This window comes from Spinacia oleracea, chromosome 6, assembly GCF_020520425.1.
Source record: "Spinacia oleracea cultivar Varoflay chromosome 6, BTI_SOV_V1, whole genome shotgun sequence".
Classification (NCBI taxonomy): domain Eukaryota; kingdom Viridiplantae; phylum Streptophyta; class Magnoliopsida; order Caryophyllales; family Amaranthaceae; genus Spinacia; species Spinacia oleracea.
This window is the reverse complement of record NC_079492.1, coordinates 131,559,157-131,585,432: the sequence shown is the minus strand read 5'-3', so window position 1 is coordinate 131,585,432 and position 26,276 is coordinate 131,559,157. Positions and strand designations below refer to the sequence as shown.

Sequence of the window (26,276 nt, the reverse complement as noted above, 5' to 3'; positions counted from 1 at the left end):
AACACTTAATGTTGTAAATCCTCCCTGATTTCAACAATTAAATGAGTATTTACTATTGAGTAAGAAAAGTGTGACACATTGTATATACGAGTAAGCATAACTTGAATTTATTCTTCAATTTTTGTCATAATACTCCAAGTTACAAAATATAAATTAATGCACCAAAAAAATCCACATAAGTAATTTATTTGTTGTTAAAAGTTTCTTGAAATTTGAAATTTAAAGCAAACAAGTTAAATGGGTCAACACGTCTAACGTTTGACCAAGCTAATTACAAAGTATTAACTCATATGAACATACTAATACAAATTTGATACGACACGATCAGTTTTACTTACAGCTAGCTTTATGTGTTCTCCTCACATGTATTTCCATATGCCATTAATGATGCCCTTTAAAAGAAATTTTTTTGAAAAAATGTTTCAAAATTGTATTCAGTGTGAAAATTTTATTGTAGAAGAAATTAGGTAGTCAACCAAAATTTAATTAAAATGATCGTTGATAAAGTTGGATAAGAATTTAGAAACGGAGAAGTACATGTCGGTTAGCTAGTAACTAACATTTAAGTTGGTTAAAACTTTCTCTTATAAATACAGAGTACTCCGTAACACAAATTATATGATCATAAACTTCGATAGAGTACAAGCTCTTACAATCAATTTAAGTGAGAACTGCACAAGAGCTTAATGGCTTCCTCGTCGTGGTTTCAATCGTTTGTGCTTATGCTCCTCCTTTCCTCCTTATTAATCCAAATTGAAGTTTCATTTGTAAGTTCTACATTAATTCAAACATCTATTTCACTAATTAAGTTATAAAGTGCTACCGGTTTATAACACCTTTATCTTATTATCCAATGGCTTTTTTGGTTCATTTGATTAGTTTTGCTGATTTAAAAAATTACAAATGAGCAAAAAAGTTCCAATAGGTACTGTTACCCAAGGTTGTTAAGAGTTCGGTCTACACCACACTAAACCATATATGTGCGGTTTGTAGTTTAGATGTAGTTTCCATTTTCAAACCGTACTTTGACGTAATCACTAAATTGAATATTTTAATGTTTAAATTATAAATTTTATGATTTTTCACTAAAACAATGTTAAAAATATATATATATATATATTTTTTTTCGAGTTTTTTTTAACAAAGTGCTAAAATTGAAATGCCCCAAATCATTGTATGTGGTGCAGTGCAGTCTTTTTGCGATGCAGTTTGGTCTTAGAAAATTCCAAACTGCGATTAAGGGGTTATGTTTGCTTTGAGGGTGACACTGCACCAAAGTGGATCGTGAACACCTCTTACACCTACCTAATTCGGAATACGACAATTGTGTACTTATCCGCCGTTTTATATAATAGCATTTAATTTATTGGCCATGCCTCCGATGCCTTTGCTAACTAGGCTCTAATTACATGAATTGAATATGTGATGACATTTACGTTAAAAGGCTGCTAACTCTTATCATATTTTCTTGGTGAAATTTATGAACAGGCCGGCGGAGAAGGTTCAGTGAAACCAAAAGGTATATATATTTTCTCGTGAACCTAATCACAACTTTCGGAAACAATATTATATTCGTCCGGAATAAATAGTCGTTTGTACAATATAGGTTGTTAGAGTAGTTACATTTTTCTAATAATAGTCACGTGTATTATTGTTTTAGATTGATTTTAACATAGTATATACGACGTATATCTTTGTCAAAATTTAGTGAGATTGTATCAAATTATGTTTCTTATTTGTATGTTATGTTGTTTAATTATGTAGATTGTCCATGGGCGTGTAACAATAGGTGCTCGAAAACGCACTATCGAAAGGCATGCTTGATGATTTGCAACAAGTGTTGCCTGAAATGTCATTGTGTACCCTCGGGAACATATGGGCACAAAGAGGAATGTCCGTGCTACGATCATATGAAAACTAAGAGAGGATCTCCTAAGTGTCCTTAAATACAGCTTGATACGTTGGTGTATCCATTGCATTCCGTTTTTTTATTGTATCCTAAACGTTCTTAAATAAATATGAGCAACATTTCTCGTCCAATATTTTTTTAGCAACGTTGATTCATTTTTTTTGCTAACGCGTAGACCTGTCAAATTGTCGGTCTGGTCAGGTTATAAAAAACTAATTTTGGGTTCCGGTTTATTCTGGTTGGTCACTTTTGGGTTCCAGTTTACAAATGTTTGTTCAAGACCTATAAATATTGGGTTTGGGTCGACCCAACGTGTTGAAAGTTTATAAAATGCATATTATATTTTCATTAATTTGGGTAATAAATATGGAGTATAACAATATGCACACAAATTACCAAATTTTCGTAAAAAAATTTATATTTAGTCAAATTCAACCTAAAATGACGTATAAATCAAATCAATATCATATTACACCGAACAACAACAACAACAACAACAACACAACAACATGTTTATTGTGCTTAAAGTTCCTCATAATCTCATATTTTACTATAAATACTGTTGGAAGTATAGGTAGTGATGCTTCAAAAGAATGAAAATTGTGCTTGTCCCACATTGACAAAAAATAAGAGTTTTACCCACTTTATATATCCTCACTCCACTAATAGGTTTGTTAGAAGACTTGAGAGGAGGCTCTAGGCCACCGCACACGCGCGCGCCGGGCCGGGCCGGGCTCGGGCGAGGGCGAGTGGCGCGGCGCGTTCGCGGGTGTGGGTGGGGCCCTTTTTGCCACCAATCAATCCCGTGTAACGGCTAGTTGTTGTATTTTGGTAACCGAATATTTTCCATAACGGTTACAGATTTTATTCCGGAAATTGAGTCGTTGATTGATTCTAATTGATTACCGAATTTATTTCCTTCCCGAAATAATTCTTCAGCCTTCCGTTATTTATTTTGGCTTCCTCCTTCACAAAGAAAACACAGAAAATTGGCTCTCCGAAAATTTTCCTCTCAAACACATACTCTCTGATTCATTTTGGGCAACGTTCAATTTCGTTTTCAATCTATCTTTTTGTACTACACCAACGAGATAGATGTCGTGTAACCCTGGAGGTTGATTGTCAAGAGGCCGTGTGTACGTAACGGGGCAAATTCAACTTTAGGGCAGTGTTCATACACGCCACGACTTGGTTAAAGATAAGTTTATTCGTTCATTACTAGTCATTGTTCCTACAATCTAAAGTTGAATTTTTTTTCGTGTTTTATTTTTACAATGGCTGGTCATATCCCTACTGCTATCCCTTTTACTTCTGCCATGCTTCCCAACCCTTTCATCCCTGATATGTCTAAGTTAGATCCTTTCGATGGGAAGAATTATAAGATGTGGTCTGATAAGATGGAGTTTTTCTTGGGTCAAATTGGGGTAGATTATTGTCTTACTGTTATTGCTGCCCCTGCTAATTCCACTAGGGATTTTGAGAAAGATAACAAAACCTGTCGTGGGATGTTGTTGCACTACATGACTGCTTCTCTTTATTTGATTTATAGTAAGTCTAAGAATGCTATGGAAATTTGGGATGCTCTGAAAACTAAGTATGGAACTGATGATTTTGGGACTAAGAAATATGCTTGTAGTTGTTGGTTAAATTTCCGTATGACTGATGATAAGCCTGTCCTTGATCAAGTTCATGAGTATGAACATTTATGTGCTGATATTGTTGCTGAGGGTATGAAAATCTGTGAGTTTTTCCAAGCCAATTGTCTCCTTGAGAAATTACCCCCTTCTTGGCAAACCTATGTCCATTCCATGAAACACAAACAAAAAGACTTTACCCTTCAAGAACTCGTTTCCCACATTAAGATTAAAGAGCAGAACCGTATCCAAACCAAGGGAAAAACTACTGACCATTCTTCCTCTACTGCTAATCTTGTTGAAACTAAAAGAAATGCAGGTTATAATAAGGGACCGAAAGGCAAGGGTCCAAATCAGTTCCATGGTACAAGGCAGAACAACAACAACAAGGAGAAAAGGCAGTTTAAAGGAAATTGCTATACTTGCGGTAAGTATGGTCATTCAGCTAGGGAATGCAGGCAAGGACATGGACCTGGGAACAAGCCAAAGGAGAACAAGCCTCAAGCTAATCTCACTGAAGACATCATTGCTGCTGTTGTGTCCGAGGTGAATCTGGTGAGCAACGTGACTGAATGGGTTGTTGATACTGGAGCAACTCGCCACATTTGTTCGAGCAAGGAAATGTTTCAAGACTATGAAAAGGTTTCTGAAGGAGAATGTGTCTTCATGGGCAACTCAAGCACTGTGAGTGTACTTGGCAAAGGAAAAGTTTTTCTAAAGCTTACTTCTGGAAAAACTATTGCTTTGCAAAATGTTTTGCATGTACCCGATATCCGCAGGAACCTCATTTCTGGTGCTTTACTTAACAAAGCAAGTATCAAGTTAACTTTTGAATCTGATAAACTTGTACTTACCAGAAATGGTGAATTTGTGGGTAAGGGATTTTGTAATGGGGGTTTATTTGTGCTTGATGTTGTGACTGATAATAATAATAATTCTGCTTCTGTTTATATTGCTGAGTCAGTTTCTTTATGGCATTCTAGACTAGGTCATGTGAATGTTGCATCTGTCAAGAGACTCAAACAACTTAGTCTTATTCCAGATTTTAGTAATACCTCTTTTGACAAATGTGAAGTTTGTGTAGAAGCTAAGCACCCGAAAAAAGCCTTTAATAAGAATGTATGTCGATCTTCTACCCTACTAGAACTAATTCATAGTGACTTAGGCGACTTTAAGAATTCCATGAGTAGAGGAGGAAAACGTTATTATATTACCTTTGTAGATGATTTTTCTCGTTATTGTAAGGTCTATTTATTGAGTACTAAAGATGAGGCAGAAGAGAAATTCCATATTTATAAGGCTGAGGTTGAAAACCAATTAGACCTGAAAATAAAGAGAGTTAGATCAGATAGAGGTGGTGAATATGATGGAACTCCTTTAAAGAAATTTGGTGAAGCTAATGGGATTATTCATGAGGTTACAGCTCCTTATACCCCAGAACAGAATGGAATAGCTGAACGCAAAAATAGGACACTTAAGGATATGATGAATGCTATGCTTATAAGTTCTGGTATGCCTACTAACATGTGGGGTGAGGCAATTCTTTCTACTTGCTATGTGCTTAACCGTGTTCCCCATAAGAAATTAGATAAAACCCCATATGAATTGTGGAAAGGGTTTAAGCCTAATTTGGGTTACCTTAAAGTGTGGGGGTGTTTGGGAAAAATAGGACTTCCTGATTTCCAAAGGAGTAAGATTGGACCTAAAACCGTGGATGGTATTTTTATAGGTTATGCGTCCAACAGTGCTGCATATAGATTCATTCTTAAGGATGCATCTGGTTTTGGACCAATTCGTGAGTCAAGGGATGTAGAGTTTTTTGAGCATATTTTTCCTATGAAAGTTAATGTTCAAGCATGCTTACCTGTTGCATCTCCACCTTCCATTGTGCATCATGACATTGCATCATCTAGTGAGACTCTAGAACCTAGAAGGAGTAAAAGAACTAGAACTGAGTCTAGCTTTGGACCCGATTTTATTACTGCCTTCCTAATTGAGAAAGAGTTATTAGACGAGCAAGAAGTTGATGCATTTCTCTTAGAAGAAAACCCTAGATCCTATGGAGAAGCTATGAGGTCAATTGATTCAAGTTTTTGGTTAGAGGCCATAAATAGTGAAATTGAGTCTATCATGAGTAATAACACTTGGATTTTGTCTGATCTTCCTAGAGGTTGCAAGCCCTTATGTAGTAAGTGGATTTTTACTAAGAAACATACTCCAAAAGGATCCTTGATTAAGTATAAAGCTAGGCTTGTGGTAGGAGGTCATCGTCAAAAGCATGGTGTAGACTATTTTGATACATATTCTCCTGTCACTAAAGTTGCCACCATTAGAGTCTTAATTGCACTTGCATCCATTCATGATCTTGTTGTGCATCAAATGGATGTAAAAACTGCTTTTTTGAATGGTGATTTGAATGAAGAAATTTATATGAAGCAACCAGAGGGATGTGTTGTTCCTGGACAGGAAGATAAGGTATGCAGGCTCATTAGATCATTGTATGGATTAAAACAAGCACCTAAACAATGGTATGACAAATTTCATCAAACTATTATTTCTAATGGCTTTCAGGTAAATGATTCTGATGCTTGTGTGTATTCCAAACTTTCAAAACTTGGTTGTGTTTTCATATGTCTATACGTGGATGACATGTTAATTTTTGGTACCAATATAGACATAGTAAACGAAACCAAGGCTTTCCTAAATTCTTGTTTTGAGATGAAGGATTTAGGAGAGGCAGATGTGATTCTTGGCATAAAGATTACTAGAACTTCATATGGGATGTCTTTAAACCAATCTCATTATATTGAAAAGATTTTAAAGAAATTTGGTCAATTTGACTGCACTCCAGTGCAAACCCCATATGATTCTAGTATTCATTTGAAAAAGAACAAAGGTAATTCTGTATCACAGGAACAATATGCCAAGATTATTGGAAGTTTGATGTTTTTGATGAACTACACTAGACCTGATATAGCATATGCGGTTAGTAGATTGAGTAGATATACTCATAATCCTAATCAAGATCACTGGAATGCATTGATTAGATTATTGAAGTATTTGAAAGGCACTATCAATTGGGGTTTACATTATCATAGAGCACCTTGTGTTCTTGAGGGATATTGTGATGCCAATTGGGTGTCGGATAGTGATGAAATTCAATCTACTAGTGGCTATGTTTTTACTCTTGTTGGAGGAGCTATATCATGGAAATCATCTAAACAAACTTGCATTGCCAAATCTACTATGGAATCTGAGTTTATTGCTTTAGAATTGGCAGGACATGAAGCTGAATGGATAAGGAGTTTGCTTGCTGATATTCCATTGTGGGGGAAACCAGCTCCATCAGTTTCAATGCATTGTGACTCACAAGCTGCAATTGGGGTAGCGAAAAATCAAGCCTATAATGGAAAGAGAAGGCATATTCGCTTAAGGCATGCTATAGTTAGAGATCTGATCAGAAAAAATGTAATATCACTCGAGTATGTAAAGTCCGAGAGGAATATTGCAGATCCTCTCACCAAAGGCCTTTGTAGAAAAATGGTGCTTGAGTCAGCACAAGGAATGGGTTTAAAGCCTATTGTGGAGTAAATTGTGGTGGACACCCATCTTAGGAAATCTAAGTTCAATGGGTCAAACGAAATCACAAAAGAACTCATGTTTGTTACTACTACCCTTCCTAATAATAAAAGTGATGTAGTATTTTTCTAACTGTCATATGCGTAAGGTTGAGCTAAGGCTCTTAATAAGTTCATAGCCTTGAAAAGGTGGTTTGTGACAGTACAAACTTGATGAACTTACCTATGTGAATGTGGGGGTTACGCCCAATCCCCTATGAGAGTCCTTAAGGCTTAGGACCACTAGAGCATTCATGAAAATCCGGGTATTTTGTGGGGCACTAAAAAAATTACAAATTGCGAAAACGAGTCTTGATTTGAGAAAAGTTGAAACGCGCAAAAGTAGTTTACTAACTTCGTGATAGGTTCAAAGAGAAATCTACCTAAAACGACTGTAAGATATTTTTGTATGCGTTGGGTGTTAATTCAAGTCCAAAAGACATTGATACTTTCAAAACTAAAGTCTCCGTTGCCCAAAACGTTCCTTCCTAGTTTTTCCTGTTCTTTTGAATCATGTGGGGGATTGTTGGAAGTATAGGTAGTGATGCTTCAAAAGAATGAAAATTGTGCTTGTCCCACATTGACAAAAAATAAGAGTTTTACCCACTTTATATATCCCCACTCCACTAATAGGTTTGTTAGAAGACTTGAAAGGAGGCTCTAGGCCACCGCACACGCGCGCGCCGGGCCGGGCCGGGCTCGGGCGAGGGCGAGTGGCGCGGCGCGGGTGTGGGTGGGGCCCTTTTTGCCACCAATCAATCCCGTGTAACGGCTAGTTGTTGTATTTTGGTAACCGAATATTTTCCATAACGGTTACAGATTTTATTCCGGAAATTGAGTCGTTGATTGATTCTAATTGATTACCGAATTTATTTCCTTCCCGAAATAATTCTTCAGCCTTCCGTTATTTATTTTGGCTTCCTCCTGAAGGAAATAATGCCCTTGGTCCAAGTATGCATTCTATGTTAAGTCTAATAAATGCGGTTCAGTATTAATTAACAAGTTAATAATTCAGTGAGATCAAGTGAGCTGAATGCCTAGCTAGAGGCCGCTTTAGTTCAAGTGGAATTAATGATATTAATCCACAGCTTACTCTTGACTGAACCCGTAGGGTCACACAAATAGTACGTAAACAGATCAAGTATTTAATAGCATTAAATACTCCATCTATGAATATTCGGAACCGACGGATCTTGGTTTCAGTGGGAGCTAAGATCGTCACAGGCAAGGAATGAATACTCCGGAAACGATGATATTGCCGGAAACGGAAATATGGATCGTATCGGAAATATAAATATTATCCAAGTCGTAGATGTTGCCGGAAACGGAAACATGGTACGTGTCGGAAAATATTATCGGAAATGGAAATATTGCCAGAATCGGAAATATTGCCGGAAACGGAAATATTGTCAGAATCGGAAATATTACCGGAATTGGAAAATAATTCCGGAAACGGAAATATTAAATATTTGTTCGAAACGGAAATTAATTCCGGAATCGGAAATATTAAATATTGTTCGTATCGGAAATGAATTCCGGAATCGGAAAATTTAATCGGAAGCGCATCGTACGAATAAGCATCGGACGAGGCCTGCCGGACGAGGCCCAGCACGAAGCCAGGCCATCGCCCAGCAAGCCAAGCGCGCCGCACAAACAGCCACGCCAGGCCCAGCGCAAGGCCAGGCCCAGCAGGCTGCGCGCAGCGCGCAGCGCGCACAGCGCGCACAGCACGCGCAGCGCGCGCGGGCGCTGAGTGGGCTGCTGCTCGCGCGCACGCATGGGGCCCATCGTGGCTGTCGTGCGTGTGTGTGCAAGTGTTTGTGTTCGTGCACGTTTCCTAAAACATGCAGAGTTCGGTTAATGATTAAATTCCTAAATCTATTTGATAAATTAATTAAATTAGAGTTCTTGTAGGATTCTAGGTTTAATTAATTTGTATCTGAATAGGATTTCGATTCCCTTTCCATACCGCTATAAATATGAGGCTAGGGCTCACAATTTATAACACAAGTTTCAAAGTATTCAAAGTGAGTTTTTGAGAGAAAAATTCAGTCACACATTTGCCTATAAAGTGCCGAAAATAATAGTACCTTAAGGGCGATTCTAGTTGGTCAATCTTAAGGCGGATCCGGACGTGCTGTGGACTATCTACGGAGGGACGACACTTGGAGTCCTAAAGACTTGTTCTTGTTCGGTTCGGGCGCAGCTAGGGAAGGCACGCAACAAAGAGTATGCATCTAATCTATGCTAAATGATTATGTGTAAATAATATGTTTTCCTGGGTTTATGGTTTTTCCGCATGATTTATGAATTGTCATATGTATCATAACCTAACAGTGGTATCACGAGCCCCTTATTATTTTCATAATCTAAATTGCATGAACATGGTTAAATATTACAAATTTGCAAGAATTAAAAGGGGTGATTAATTTTCGTAATTGTTAATTAATTGCAAATTGCGTTTATTTAATTATACGTACGCAGTTTTTCGGCAGTTTCTTCGTTACTCATCCGAATTGAGTGATTTTTGTGTCAATTCCGCATGTAAAAGGCATTCTAAAATTTTGACAAAAACTAGTATTTTTCTGCCGAACCCAGAATTCTCAAATTCGAAGCCTAACTATGACTTTTCGAAGGTTTTAGTTTTTCGAATGCAAAATTTCGTAAATTTAAGATGTTAAATTAAATATTTGCGATTCTTGTTGATAAATCTTGAATTTTTGATTGACCTACTGCATATGTTTAACAAGTTTGAATGCCTAGTCTTGTTAATTATGCAATCTAATTTGTAATTATGATTAATTTGTTGAAAATTAGAATAATTTAGAATTAATTTGATTTTCATAATTAATTGTAATTTAATTAGAAACCTATGATTAAAAACCACCATAAAAATTGTAAATTTACGATAAATTTTAAATTTTTATGACCTAGACTTGAATCCATATCAATCGGAAATCAATTGGATAATAAATTTTCGATTTTTCGCCCTAAAATTATGAAATTAATAATATTTATTAATTTGTCATTAATTTTAAATATAAATTTTAAATTTTTATGCGATTCGTTCAAATAACTTGCACGCACGAAGCAATGGACGCTTCGTGTTACCCTTAAGGGGTGTTGTATAATGCGGGCATGCGACGACGAGCAAGGGAGCTCGTCGCCCGTGCGGCACGAATGCAATGAGCAAGGGCGTAGTGCACGAGCACAAGGCAGCAGCCCTGCCTTGTGTCGTGTGCCACGAGCAATGAACGAATGGGCATGGGCGAAGGGCGAGCCAAGGCAGTCGCGTGTGGGCAGCAAGCGAGCTGCGCCACAACGCGCGCTGCCTCGCACAAGTGCGCGCAGCCTCGCGCGCAGCGAGCGCAAGCTCGCGTGCCACGAGCGCTGCGCCCAGCACTACTCGCGCGCACAGCGAGCGATGTCGCCCGCCTAGCGAGCGATGGCTCGCGCGCCCAGCGAGCGATGTCGCGCGCCCAGCGAGCGATGGCTCGCGCGCCCAGCGAGCGATGTCGCGCGCGCACTGCGAGCGATAGCCCGCGGGCGATGAGCGCTGGCGCGCGCAGCGAGCACCAATGCGTGCGGAGGCTTGCGATAGGGATGCAGCAGCTATGCGACGAGCGCATGGGCTGCGCGCGCATGGCCAGCGATGGCTGTGTGCGTGCGGCCCATGGGCGTGCTACGCGTAGGGTGTTTGCGTTACGATTAGATCGTTTTGAATGTTTAATTTGAAAATTTCAGTTCACGTAATTTTAATTAATTTTAAAATTAATAATTTAAATTATTTTCTTGGATTTTAATTTTGAATATTATAATTATAATAAATGTTATTTATTCTAATTATTTTACTAAAATTAAAATCATGAATTAATTTAAATGCGACTGAAATTAAATTAAACTTTTTGGATTCAATTATAAATTTATATGAGCTTTAAATTTTAATTAAATTTGTATGTTTCCGGTTAGACTAGAAATACATTTTTATGTTTAAAATTGGTAAAGCATATGAATTTATTGGTTTAAGTGGGAGCGCTTTTTAGTCATAAACTCTTGATTAGGTCTACAAATCCTTAAGGTTAAAACAACTTGATTAGAATTAATAAGGACTGAATAATTGGTAGATTATTGGTGCCCTTGATTAATTGCTGCAAATGTTTACGTGATGCATAATGTGTTTTACTAACCAGCTATGTGGGCCATTCATGATAATGAATGGGTGAATGGTATATATTGTATATGTACTGTTTTGCAGGTTATGAAGTGACTAGTATGGCCCAAATAGGATAGAAAATATGATCTGCGTACCATTAATTTGAATGTAATTGGTCTAAAGTACCAAAGTTATTTTTCAATTCAAATATGGTCTGCGAACCATCAAATAGTTGTAATTAGTTATAGCTTATCCTATTTGAAGAAAATGGTGCCTCCCACGGAGATTTTCAAGACGGACTTTGAAGTCAAAGCTTCAAGATGAAGTCAGGCCATACTAGATCACAAATATCTTATGCATGGTTTAAGTTATTTATTGTTTTAAATATGTCTTAAAATGCATGAGATCAAAAGCTTGATTATGTTGCATGATTAAGGATTTTAGTTCACTTAAAATCTAACCAACATAGTAAGAGCCTTAAGTTCCAAACTTAAAAATTGAGTTAAAAGGTGCCATGCCAAAATATACACTTGCTTGGATATCCTTTACATCAATCTAGTAATAGTTTTCGCTCAGCGAGGTGTTACTTATTGGTCCTAAAGGGGCAAGGTACACAAATAATTGTGAGTACATGTTAGTTTTGGTGAAACTCAACGATATAAGTAAGGAGTCCTTTTATGTCGTGGCAAATTCGATAGGTTTACCTAATAATTTCTTAGACGTACCTATCAACCAAGAATAGTTTCTAGACTATTAGCAAAAGGCTTTTGCTTACCTAAGATGTTCTAGGATTAAGTCGACAAACTGTGCTTAGTTCTTCAATGATTTTAGGATCTTGGAATCATTTTATTCACACCTGCCGGAACACATAATTTGAATAAAATGCTTAATAAACATTGAATTATGCATGTATGCTAGAATTTAAGTTTATTAAGAGAAACTGTGAATGGTTATTTATTTGTTTATTCTTTTCAATTGTAGTTTTAATATGGCAAACAACAATCAAAACATCATCATGGGTTCTGAGCTTATGGTCAAGCTGAACCTGACAAATTTTCTTGAATGGGAAGCTAAGCTAGTTGAAATAGTCAAACTCAATGGACTTGAGTATGTACTGTCACATCCCATGCCAAGCTACTATGCCAGAGACATGACCCCTGAGAGATTTTACGCCTGGGATGCGGATCTCAAAAAGGTTATGAGTCTCATGCTGAACAATATCCCTGATGATTGGGCTAGAAGGTTTGTAGCCTATGAACCTTTTACGCTCATCAAGAATCTGAGGGATATCTGTCGTGGAAGTACGGAGGACAGGGACCTGAACGTCCATGAGTTGATTGAATCAATGTCTGGTCTAAAGGTTAGTTCTCCCAACAGGTGTTATAGGATGGAGGTCCAAGAAACACATGTTCAGCTCCTTCGCACTAAACAAAGGGTAGGCGTCCCACTGAGGTTCCATGTGGATCTTATGTGTTCATATTTTGATCGCCTAAGTCTACTAGGAACACCAATAAGCGAAAGGATGGCAGTCTCTGTCTTGCTCAATTCACTACACAGTGGGTTTGGTCGCTTCAAGCAACTATACCTAAGTGAACCAAGAGAAGAAACAGTTGCAGAATTTATTCACCTTGTCAGAAAGGCTGAAATAGTACTGGACTGTGAAGCCAAAGATTTACTCAAGGCTAGAAAGAGACCATTCAAGAAAGGTGGAAAGTCCAAGGGCAATGCTAAATCGAAGCAGGACAAGTCCACATCAAGCTGTCTTTATTGTGATGGAATAGGCCATTACAAAAGAGAATGTCCAAAGCTAAAGGAAGATCAGAAGAACGGAACAGTCGTTCCATCTTCAGGTATTTTCGTTATAGACTGTATACTTGCTAATTCAACTTCTTGGGTATTAGATACAGGTTGTGGCTCACACTTATGTTCCAATCCACAGGGACTAAGAAGAAGTAGAAAGTTAAGCAAGGGTGAAGTCGACCTACGAGTGGGAAATGGAGCACGGATTGCTGCATTAGCTGTAGGAACTTACTATTTGTCGTTGCCCTCCGGGCTAGTTTTGGAACTGGAAGAATGTTTCCATGTTCCAAGTCTTACTAAAAACATCATTTCAGTTTCTTGCTTAGATGCTAAGGGATTTTCCTTTATAATAAAAGACAATAGTTGTTCGTTTTATTTTAAAGAGATGTTTTATGGATCTGCTAGATTAGTCAATGGACTTTATTTATTAGATCACGACAAACAAGTATATAACATAAATACCAAAAAGGCCAAAAAGGATGATTCAGATCTCACCTATCTGTGGCATTGTCGATTAGGCCATATAAACTTGAAACGCTTAGAAAGACTTCAAAGAGAAGGAATTCTAGAACCATTTGACTTAGAGGATTATGGTAAATGCGAATCATGTTTACTTGGCAAAATGACGAAGCAACCTTTCTCTAAAGTTGGAGAAAGAGCAAATGAACTATTGGGTTTAATCCATACAGATGTATGTGGACCAATGAGTACAAATGCTAGAGGTGGTTTCAGCTACTTTATCACTTTCACTGATGACTTCAGTAGGTATGGTTATGTCTACCTAATGAAGCATAAGTCTGAATCCTTTGACAAATTCAAGGAATTTCAGAGTGAAGTAGAGAATCAATTAGGCAAGAAGATTAAGGCACTGCGGTCTGATAGAGGCGGTGAATATCTGAGCTATGAATTTGATGACCATCTGAAAGAATGTGGAATTCTATCAGAATTGACTCCTCCTGGAACACCACAATGGAACGGTGTGTCAGAACGGAGGAACAGAACCTTGCTAGACATGGTCAGGTCAATGATGGGTCAGGCCGAACTTCCATTAGAATTTTGGGGACATGCACTAAATACAGCTGCACTCACTATAAATAGAGCTCCGTCTAAAGCTGTCGAAAAGACTCCATACGAATTATGGTTTGGAAAGCCTCCAAATGTGTCTTTTCTTAAGATTTGGGGATGTGAAGTATACGTCAAACGATTAATTTCAGACAAACTTCATCCAAAATCTGACAAATGTATCCTTGTGGGCTATCCAAAGGAAACAAAGGGGTATTACTTCTACAATACATCTGAGAAAAAGTGTTTGTTGCTCGAGATGGTGTCTTTTTGGAGAAGGATCACATTTCCAAAATGACAAGTGGGAGAAAAGTAGACCTCGAAGAAATTCGAGTCGAACAACAAACTCTAGAGAATGCTCAAGATGACATTCAGGATGAAACTCAGAGATCTTTAGAAGAATCTGGTGAGAATCATGGTCAATCTAGAAATGTTACCCCGCGTAGATCGCAAAGATATAGATCTCAACCGGAAAGGTACTTAGGTATTTTGACGAACGAGAGCTATGACGTTCTATTACTTGAAAGTGATGAACCTGCGACTTACAAGCAAGCTATGACGAGCCCTAGCTCCAAGCAATGGCAAGAAGCCATGCAATCTGAATTAGACTCCATGTCTGAAAACCAAGTATGGGATTTGGTCGATTTGCCAGATGGCTACCAAGCCATTGGAAGCAAATGGGTTTTCAAACTGAAAAAGGACAAGGATGGGAAACTTGAAGTTTTCAAAGCTAGATTGGTTGCAAAAGGTTACAGGCAAGTCCACGGTGTGGATTACGATGAAACCTTTTCACCAGTTGCAATGCTAAAGTCTATTCGAATAATGTTAGCAATCGCTGCATATTACGATTACGAAATATGGCAGATGGATGTCAAAACTGCTTTCTTAAACGGCGTTTTAACAGAAACTGTGTTTATGACACAGCCTGAAGGTTTTGAGGATCGAAAGAATGCTAAAAAGGTATGCAAGCTAAAGAAGTCAATCTACGGATTGAAGCAGGCATCCAGGAGCTGGAATATACGTTTTGATGAAGCAGTCAGTGACTTTGGTTTCATCAAGAACGCGGACGAATCTTGTGTATACAAGAAGGTCAGTGGGAGCAAAATTGCTTTCCTAGTATTATATGTCGACGACATATTGCTTATCGGAAATGACATTCCTATGTTGAACTCTGTCAAGATTTGGCTTGGGAAATGTTTTTCGATGAAGGATCTAGGAGAAGCACAGTACATATTGGGCATCAAGATTTACAGAGATAGATCTAAAAGGATGATTGGACTTAGTCAAAGCACTTATATCAATAAGGTGCTTGATAGGTTCAAGATGGCGGACTCCAAGCGAGGCTACCTACCCATGTCTCATGGAATGACTCTAAGCAAGACTCAGTGCCCAAAAACACTTGATGAGCGTAGACGAATGAATGGGATTCCATATGCATCATTGATTGGTTCAATAATGTATGCTATGATATGTACACGCCCGGATGTTGCGTACGCACTCAGTGCTACGAGCAGATACCAGTCAGACCCAGGAGAGGCGCATTGGACTGCTGCCAAGAACATTCTGAAGTACCTGAAAAGGCACAAAGATGACTTCCTGGTCTATGGTGGAGATGATGAATTAATTGTTAAAGGCTATACGGACGCAAGTTTCCAAACCGACAAAGATGATTTCAGATCACAGTCTGGGTTTGTCTTCTGCCTCAACGGAGGAGCAGTAAGCTGGAAAAGTGCTAAGCAAAGCACCATTGCGGATTCTACAACTGAAACGGAGTACATTGCTGCACATGAAGCAGCAAAGGAAGCTATATGGCTAAGGAAGTTCATAGGAGAACTTGGTGTAGTCCCCTCCATTAAAGGACCAATAGCCCTGTATTGTGATAATAACGGAGCTATTGCACAGGCAAAAGAGCCTAGACACCACCAGAGAGTCAAGCATGTACTTCGTAGATTTCACCTTCTACGAGAGTTCGTTGAAAGAAAAGAAGTCGAGATAAGCAAAATTGGAACTGATGACAACATATCAGATCCATTAACTAAACCTCTGCCGCAGGCGAAGCACAACTCGCACACTGCAGCTATGGGAATCAAGCATATTGGAGAATGGCTTTGATGTCTCTGTTTAATGTTTTAAAGTTTTAGAGTTTAAATCTTTGTAAAACATTATTGGTTAATCATTCACAATAAATGAAAAGAATTCATTTTTCCATTTAATTTGTGGTTTATTAAATGATAAGTCCCTTCAATTTGACGATATATTCAAGATAGACTGTCAGGACCAGTCCTGTGACTAAGAAATGTCTATCAAGTGAACTTGAATGTCAAAGGTTGAAAATGGTCCCTAATCGGAGTTTTCTATAAAATTGGACGCATAGAAAACGTTAGACGATTAGAATGCAAGATGACTAGTAGTTCTGTTTCTTGAACTATGTGGACATGGCAATGTCATAATCATTTGCATAGATACTTACTTTGGGAAGACTAGTATCGGACGAGACCTATGAAACTTTACTGTAAGAGATGAAAGTCTGTCATAAGTAAATTTCATTAAATTATTAGACACTAAATCCTCAATACCTGAGTGATTTGAAGATTACTTGTTTGAGAACTGGTTGCTTTGACGTTGACCAACCGTCGCACCGTAAAAGGAGGCTATAAAGGCAACGCTCAGGTAATCACCTATCAAACGAAGTCTAATCTCAAGATCGCAAGATTGGGATTGTCCTCCCATAAATCGGGATGAGATGCTTAAAAGTTGTACAAGGCCACTCGGAGAGCTAGAAACTGTGAAATGCATGGCCGTGCTCGGATGAATCATAGGCTATGATTATCTGTTTATTTGATCAGTTGAACTCTGAAACCGAGGAACACCTCTGGACATAATAAGGATGACAACTCTTACCTTATGTTCAAGAGCAAGCATCGAGCGACAAAGGAATTAGGAAATGCACACTTGTCCCTAAGGACAAGTGGGAGACTGAAGGAAATAATGCCCTTGGTCCAAGTATGCATTCTATGTTAAGTCTAATAAATGTGGTTCAGTATTAATTAACAAGTTAATAATTCAGTGAGATCAAGTGAGCTGAATGCCTAGCTAGAGGCCGCTTTAGTTCAAGTGGAATTAATGATATTAATCCACAGCTTACTCTTGACTGAACCCGTAGGGTCACACAAATAGTACGTAAACGGATCAAGTATTTAATAGCATTAAATACTCCATCTATGAATATTCGGAACCGACGGATCTTGGTTTCAGTGGGAGCTAAGATCGTCACAGGCAAGGAATGAATACTCCGGAAACGATGATATTGCCGGAAACGGAAATATGGATCGTATCGGAAATATAAATATTATCCAAGTCGTAGATGTTGCCGGAAACGGAAACATGGTACGTGTCGGAAAATATTATCGGAAATGGAAATATTGCCAGAATCGGAAATATTGCCGGAAACGGAAATATTGTCAGAATCGGAAATATTACCGGAATCGGAAAATAATTCCGGAAACGGAAATATTAAATATTTGTTCGAAACGGAAATTAATTCCGGAATCGGAAATATTAAATATTGTTCGTATCGGAAATGAATTCCGGAATCGGAAAATTTAATCGGAAGCGCATCGTACGAATAAGCATCGGACGAGGCCTGCCGGACGAGGCCCAGCACGAAGCCAGGCCATCGCCCAGCAAGCCAAGCGCGCCGCACAAACAGCCACGCCAGGCCCAGCGCAAGGCCAGGCCCAGCAGGCTGCGCGCAGCGCGCACAGCGCGCACAGCACGCGCAGCGCGCAGCGCGCGCGGGCGCTGAGTGGGCTGCTGCTCGCGCGCACGCATGGGGCCCATCGTGGCTGCCGTGCGTGTGTGTGCAAGTGTTTGTGTTCGTGCACGTTTCCTAAAACACGCAGAGTTCGGTTAATGATTAAATTCCTAAATCTATTTGATAAATTAATTAAATTAGAGTTCTTGTAGGATTCTAGGTTTAATTAATTTGTATCTGAATAGGATTTCGATTCCCTTTCCATACCGCTATAAATATGAGGCTAGGGCTCACAATTTATAACACAAGTTTCAAAGTATTCAAAGTGAGTTTTTGAGAGAAAAATTCAGTCACACATTTGCCTATAAAGTTCCGAAAATAATAGTACCTTAAGGGCGATTCTAGTTGGTCAATCTTAAGGCGGATCCGGACGTGCTGTGGACTATCTACGGAGGGACGACACTTGGAGTCCTAAAGACTTGTTCTTGTTCGGTTCGGGCGCAGCTAGGGAAGGCACGCAACAAAGAGTATGCATCTAATCTATGCTAAATGATTATGTGTAAATAATATGTTTTCCTGGGTTTATGGTTTTTCCGCATGATTTATGAATTGTCATATGTATCATAACCTAACACCTCCTTCACAAAGAAAACACAGAAAATTGGCTCTCCGAAAATTTTCCTCTCAAACACATACTCTCTTATTCATTTTTGGCAACGTTCAATTTCGTTTTCAATCTATCTTTTTGTACTACACCAACGAGATAGATGTCGTGTAACCCTGGAGGTTGATTGTCAAGAGGCCGTGTGTACGTAACGGGGCAAATTCAACTTTAGGGCAGTGTTCATACACGCCACGACTTGGTTAAAGATAAGTTTATTCGTTCATTACTAGTCATTGTTCCTACAAATACAACAATTTTCAATCAGCCAGGTCAAAAACGGGTTCCATCGGATTTTGACCCATTACTTTTCGGGTTGTTAGGGTTCAGATAAATTCTGGTTACGGGTCACAGAATCTTGTTCAAGACCCATTATTTCAGGACGGGCTTCGGGTTGGGTTGATTTTTGGGCAGGTCTACTAACGTGTATTACTCGATAGGTTCAATTGCGTAGTGTTGTACTCAGTTCTGTCTTATGGTTCCATGCATGCATTATTCGATACGATCCGTTCATCTTGCAGTTAAGACTTAAGATGTGGTTACAAAATATTTATTTTATTTTAATTTTAGGTGGTAAAATACAATTTTTATTTTATTTTAAGTGGTAAAAAATAATTTTTATTTCTTTAGGTGGTAAAAAATAATTTGTCAATTTTTTAGGTTGCAAAAGTCAATTTACAAGGATAGGAAAAAAAAAGATTTTTAGGAAATCATTTTTGGCGGAAAAAATTTGCACTAGAAAGTGACACATGTCATTCATGGTATCTATTTTAGACTTTATTATAATATAATAAAATAAATGGAATTTTGAAAACTAACAAAAAAATATGGAAACTATTTTGTGGTTTTTAGTTTTAGGAAAAAAAATAAAAAATTGAAAACAAAAAAACATACCAAACGGACAATTTTGGGTTTTGGTGTTTCAATTATACTAAAGCTACGTATGATCAAATACTTTTAAGATAACAAAGTTTGTACCGTCGTACATGGTCTAACACATGTAAAATCACTCCTCAAACACCTCAAATTATATAAAATTAACTTTGCAACGTGTTGACTTTTATACGATTTGTGCTCCCTACACATAATAAATCTTAGGATGAAAATTGATTTGTTACCATATTACACACATATGATATCTACATTTTCCTTAAATAAAAATGTTACTTTTATCATTTTAGGAATGATATAGGAAACTTGATTTTTTATTTGATATGTTTCTCCTACAAAGACCAGAACATTATTGGGAAGAAATCTCAAATTCCAAATGCATTTTTCTAAATCATTTATTTTGCCTCGAATTATTTACTTTATTTTTATTTTTATCACAAATAACTCATCCAAAGGTAAAAAAAGTGGCAACTATATAAGAGGCCCATAACAACATGAAATGAATTATCAATAACTAAAGCAGTTTTCCCCATACTACACACAAAAAAAAAAATACAAAAACTATTTTCATAGTTACAAGTATGGCTACATACATGTCTTGTTTTAATGTCAAGTTTTTGTTTCTCGTACTTGTGTCGATGATTATTATCGAGGTTTCTATGGTAAGTTTCGAGTTTGGACATATCACTACTCGTAATATAATTGATGCTTTATATATTTATGCCTTCGTACAAATTGATGTCACAAATTCTTGTTTATAATGGGTGTACAATAAATATTGTACACCGGAGTAAAAGTTGACTCAAAATGCTTAAAAGTTACATTTATATATGTAAAAGTTATCTATTTTTTAATGATAAATTTTTTCATTTGAATAAATATTACTTTTCAAAATCACTAATAATGTATAAATTAATCATTTAACCCTTTAAAATGTTTATCTATTAACTTTTTTATTTTATAATATAAAAGTTACAGAAAATAGGTTAAAGTTATGAAAAACTGCATAAAAGTTATCTTGGTGTACAATAAATTTATTGTACACCTTGTACGCGCAAGACCTTTTGAATTTATGTTAATTAAACTTTTTAAAAACATACATTCATGATCATTTTATTTTAATAGATTATCTCCAGCTGATCTAATTGTTTTTTCTTCTTATTCTTTGCAATCATTTTTACAATTATAGGCTGGAGGCGAAGGTTCATTGACAAAAGAACGTATGTGTATTCGTTTCCTTAATTTATTTATTATAACATGCGGGCGTGGCCAAAGATATATATATGGTTTCACATAACTAATAATGGGTTTATTCCGATGTTACATACAAATTTTGCAGAATGTCCAGCAGCATGCGATTACCGATGCTCAGCTACTCAGTATAGGAAGGCTTGTCTTTTGTATTGTAACAAGTGTTGTGATAAATGTTTGTGTGTGCCGTCGGGAACTTATGGGCACAAAGAAGAATGTCCGTGCTATAATAACTGGAAAACACAAGAAGGAAAGCCTAAATGTCCATGATAAATTATAAATGTAACTTTGCTACAATTAATTTTGTGTTTAGTTTGTTGTTGTATGGTTGATAACAGGGAGGATTATGGCCAATATTATTGCATAATGCAATGACAAATAAATAGACAAATGAGTTATTCTATTGTATGTCCAATAATTAGCATATACTCTTTAACTCTTTCGTTTAATACAAGTTTAACTCGACGTAAAAAAAACATTAAAAAAGAGCTATGTTTGGTTAATATGTGAGCAATTTGATTTCCAGTTTGACAAAAATCTAGCTTGATCAATCCCTTTTCCACATTACCCTTTAGGAAATGGTGCCTTATATGAATGTGATTTACTCTCGAATGATGCACAAGATCTTTGGAGATACATATTGCACTAGTATTATCACAATATATAGGAACACATTTATAAATAATGACAAAGTCACGTAGTTGTTGCTTTATCCATAGAAGTTGAGAACAACAATCAACAGCTGCTACAAATCCAGCCTCAACTGTGGACAAGGAAACAGTGTTTGTTTCTTGGAACCCCAAGAAACTAAGCAGGAACGTAGAATTTTTTGGTTGACTAAATCTCCAGCGTAATCCACGCCAGCATACCCCTTCAAGTCAAATGTGTCACTTCTTAGATAGAATAGACAGTGGTCATTAGATCCTTTGAGGTACCTTAGTGTCCTCTTCACAGCAGTCATGTGGGACTCTTTTGGGTTTAATTGAAATCTTGCACACAGTTCCACACTGAATAAGATGTCTAATCTACTACTCCCTCTAACTCTTTTTGTTTTTTACGTTTTCCTTGTTGGGTGTTTCAAAATGTTATTTACATTTCCTTTTATATTATCACATAAATGCCATAATATTCTATCAAAATCAGTGTCCAATAATTATTTTAACCAATTAAATTCATTGAGTCATTTAATTTTTCTTACATCCATTGAGACATTAAATATTTTTCATATTCCCAATATCAGAATTTTGATAAACGTGAAAACATTATAAATAAACGTAATTTATCTTGTTTAAATAAAAAAAAATAGAGTAATCTCAACACACATTAATTAACCGTTAAAACGCGTGAAAAATATCAAACGTAAAGAACAAAAAGAGACGGAGGGAGTAGTTGTTAGGTGTAGGAGTGATCCAATCATACCTCTAGACTTAGTTTGATCTACACTCTTTCCTTTGGGATCTTCATCAAGCCTTGTAGTTCTCCCCATGGTAGTGTTGTTGATCTTGCCTAATTCTAGCTCGTATTTCTTCAGGAGTTTTTTCACATATTTTTGTTGATGGATTTTTATTCCCTTGTCAGTTTGCTTTATTTGCAACCCAAGAAAGAAATTTAGTTCCCCCCATCATGCTCGTCTCAAATTCCCTACTCATTAACACTACAAAAAAACAGTACATTAACGACAACCCTTCAATGACAGGGCCTGAATCCCGTCGTTATTGTGATGGGTTTTACGACAGGGCCCAAATCCCGTCGTTATTGTAATGGGGTTTACGACAGGGCCCAAATCCCGTCGTTTTTGTGATAAAGTTTTATGACAGAAAACTTAAACCGGCCCATCACCCACCTGCGAATAATTAAAAACCTACAACAATCTCATATTCTCTCTCCTCCCTCATTTTGTTCCTTTCGCTCCATCAAACAAAGGCGACGAAGGCGATGAAGCTCCTCCGTAGAAACCGATGAAAATCGCAGGATTTCATGAAATTCCTTCATAAAATCGAAATTATTCAAGTTTTATTTGTCCAATTCAGCTGCAAATCAGAGATTATTTGATTAAAATCGAGCTTTATCAAGTTTAAATCCGGATGCAAGTTTATTAGGTTTTCTCCAAATTGATGATTCAAGCATTATCATGTATATAATCTCTCTTATGGTCGTTTTTTGCTCTTCAGTTGAATTTGTGTGAGAATCTGTCACTCCAATTTTATTTGTGTTTGTTTGATTTTTCCGAGAATTTGTAACTCCAATCTGATTTACCGACAAATTTTACTAGATTACTTCTCATTAAAGTTGCGAATTCGTATCTCCTAGTTATCTGGTGGTTTTTTTTGTTCTAGAATTTGATGTTTGATTGATTCTAGCTTTAATAATCTGCAATTAAAGTTTTTAGAAGCTTTTTTTTGGCATTTATCTGAAATTAAGGTGCAAGTTGTTTGGTAATTATGGTCATAAATTAGATTAGTTGATTGTAGATGATAATACTATCATTGGAAGAGTTATAATATACAAATTATCGTTTATTTTGTTGTTCTTGTTGTTGTTGTTCAGAGGAATGGAATAGTAAAATAACGCAATTGATAGAATCAATGGTTCTTTTCTTTGACATAATGCAGGAATTCCATGAGGACATGAGGTGTTACATAAAAGAGGCCTGGAGATTACAGTTCAAAGTTGGAATTCAAGTTTCATAAAATGGTTTGGTTAAGTGGTAAAGTTACTTTGTCTGCATTATCCAATTCGTTTTTACTGAAGAGTTTTGTTTTCTGAACTTCCTCCGAGTTAGAAGTCTGCTCTTCCAATCGAGCATTTGATGTTGTTATTCTTTTGTAAATTATGTGTTTCAAAGCATCATATTTGTTATTTTAAATAGCGCGTTTGGCATGTCGTTTATTTAGACTTAATTTCACAAATTTAGACAAGATAATATGAAATATATTGTGTACTTGCTCAAAATTGTTGAATTAGGATGCATATCATATGTTACTAGTCTTTGTGCTAGCTTTGAACTTCTCCGGAGAGTGGGAGACAATTGCCACAACAAATTCAACTCTCCTAACTTGTACATTGAACTTGTACATTGAAGCATTGGATATTCTATTTTAACTAATTATGCTCTGTATTAGGTTCTTACTTCTTAGTTGCGATGACATTTTATAATTTCTGAGATTTGTTTTTACTCATTGAGTAGAAAATAGTTGCTATAGAGCTTCTCTTTGTAGGAATTATCTTCTTATCTATTCTTTTCATGTCATTTATTGTGCACAAAGTGGTGCTTCCATCAGTGTTGTTCCCCTGCTTGACTTTGTAAAGCTCATCCTGTATCTCTTCTATAGTTTATTTTCACTTTCATAAACCACAGTCATGTTGGTGATCGAAATATTTGCCATTTGTTTCCCAGGATTTCATGGATATTGATACTAGCACTCACTTGGATATGCTCCTACTCTAGATGAAGGTGTATTTTACAAATATGTGACTTATTAGAGGCCTCCATTTGCATACACACCTCAAATGCTTCTACCTTGTCGTCATTCAAGTTATACTTGAAAAGGTAATTTCTTACTAAAAACACAGAATTTAATGTTTTCATACAATTGTTTCTTGCCTTTTGCTATTAATATTTGGGATAGAACTTGGCATTATAATTCATCCTATAAACTCAAAGGTTCCTGAAACTTATACGTTTTGCATTTCATTCTGTATAAATTGAAGTGAGGGCCAGAGAAGGAAGGGTGGTTAATATCCACATGGTTTCATGCGATTGGATATGTATTTCAGTATTGTGCAACCCGATGTCATCTCGTGATTGTGGGTTACAAAGTATTATACCAACATGTATGTAGCTGTATCTATCATCTTGAGTACTTATTACTATACTTTGTATAATGCTCAAATTTTTTGGGGAAAGTTATCAAGTCCATAAGAAAATCTCTACATCCTTGTTCAAACATACAATTTAAAGTTTATACCTTATGTTGTTGTTTTTCAGAGGAATAGAATAGTAAAATAACGCAATTGATAGAATTAAGGGTTCTTTTCTTTGGCACAATGCAGGAAGTTCCATGAGGAGATGAGGACATGAGGTGTTACATAAAAGAGGCCTGGATATTACAATTCAAAGTTGGATATCTAGCTGGTCCTAAACATTTTGTTGCGGCATGCGAAAAAATTCAGAGCCAGGTATAACTATTGAACTTGAAACTGGCTTCCAAACAAGTGATGGGATTTCAAAGTTCAAACTATCAAATTGTTTTTGCATGTCAAATGTCAGGTGATGAGTCATATTTGTATAGGGTATTTTAGGCGCATTTAGGTTGCATTATTAGGCATTTATATCATTTTAGTTGCATTTAGGATCACATTTGCATAAGTTATCGTAATCGTACTCTATTACGCCCCGTTTGTGTTTTCTTAATGTTTCAGGTGATTTTACGGTCATTTGGATGCTTTCGGAGTGTTATGAGTTGATTTGGATGATGAACGGATGGAATGTTGACTCGAGGATCATTGCATATCTCTAGGGATAATTTTGAGTCAATAACGAAGCTAAACGCTATTTTTCTAAGCATCAAAACGGACAAGCGTTCACTCTTTTGATGATATCTCAAGTTCTACATGTCGGAATGAGGCGATTTTTATTGGCCTAGAAAGTAGACTTCAAGAGCTTTCCAACGACAGGTCACACGTCCTTATAGGCATTGTAGAACAAGAGTTATGACATAAACAAGATGGCTCGACTATCCGATTCGCCCGAAGCCCAAAACGATGGCCCAATCTTCCCCTTGGGCGCGAAAACCAGCGACCCACCAGCGGGCCCGCTGGTTTCTCCGCCCAACTACTTCCACACGCGGGTTCATGCTTTCGCCTTGGTGATCGTCCAATTAAATCTTAGCTTATGTAATTGTTATCTTTTCCTATTTTGTTTAGAATTTGAGAAGCATATAAATACTTCAAGGTCATGCTTTTATTTCCTTTAGGTTTTAATTCTCTTGGAACTCCTCTCTCACGTTTTTTTTCTCCCTTTTCTTTTTCATGAACCATAGTTTTTCTACAAACTCCATTAATGTAATTCTTTGAGGTATTATTGATTTTCGTTTTTATTTTATTTATTGCTTTTAATTATGTTTTCATTCTTAGATTTGATTTTCATTGTTCGTTTCATGATTGAGTAGTTTCTTTTCTAGGGTTTGGGAATCCATGTTTATATTATGAATCCTTATTATTATTGTTGATGGTTTGATTATTCATTGATATTTCTAGTTGATTAGGTTTATATTGTTAATCTTTGCAATCTGATCAATTGTTTGATTAAATCATGCTAATAGGATTTAGAATCGAAAGATCGAATTTTAGAGGCTTACCTACAACTAGCAATTCTGATTATGTTAGCGATCGTACTGCATATGTTGAATTGAGAGTGTTAAGACCCGACCGTAGGATTAACTTGTGCTCTAGATAATTTGAATATTTGAGTTGTTGATGATGTTTTGATTGATTCTGAACTATGAACATGGTGAACCGTTGCCCTAGATCTTTTAATTTTTT

The 26,276-nt window shown here is 36.8% G+C and overlaps 2 protein-coding genes across 2 annotated transcripts; both read left to right on the top strand.

The window, feature by feature from the left end:
• Positions 1 to 538: 538 nt before the first annotated feature.
• On the top strand, positions 539 to 2,032 carry LOC130464041 (gibberellin-regulated protein 12-like). The gene is made up of 3 exons (XM_056833399.1): positions 539 to 767; positions 1,489 to 1,519; positions 1,765 to 2,032. The coding sequence occupies exons 1-3, from the start codon at positions 687 to 689 to the stop codon at positions 1,944 to 1,946; spliced, it is 294 nt and encodes a 97-aa protein (XP_056689377.1). The 5' UTR covers positions 539 to 686; the 3' UTR covers positions 1,947 to 2,032.
• Positions 2,033 to 20,006: 17,974 nt separating this feature from the next.
• On the top strand, positions 20,007 to 21,111 carry LOC110793456 (gibberellin-regulated protein 12-like). The gene is made up of 3 exons (XM_021998329.2): positions 20,007 to 20,143; positions 20,671 to 20,701; positions 20,821 to 21,111. Exons 1-3 carry the CDS (start codon positions 20,063 to 20,065, stop codon positions 21,000 to 21,002), a joined length of 294 nt encoding a protein of 97 aa, XP_021854021.1. The 5' UTR covers positions 20,007 to 20,062; the 3' UTR covers positions 21,003 to 21,111.
• The last annotated feature ends 5,165 nt before the right edge of the window (positions 21,112 to 26,276 follow it).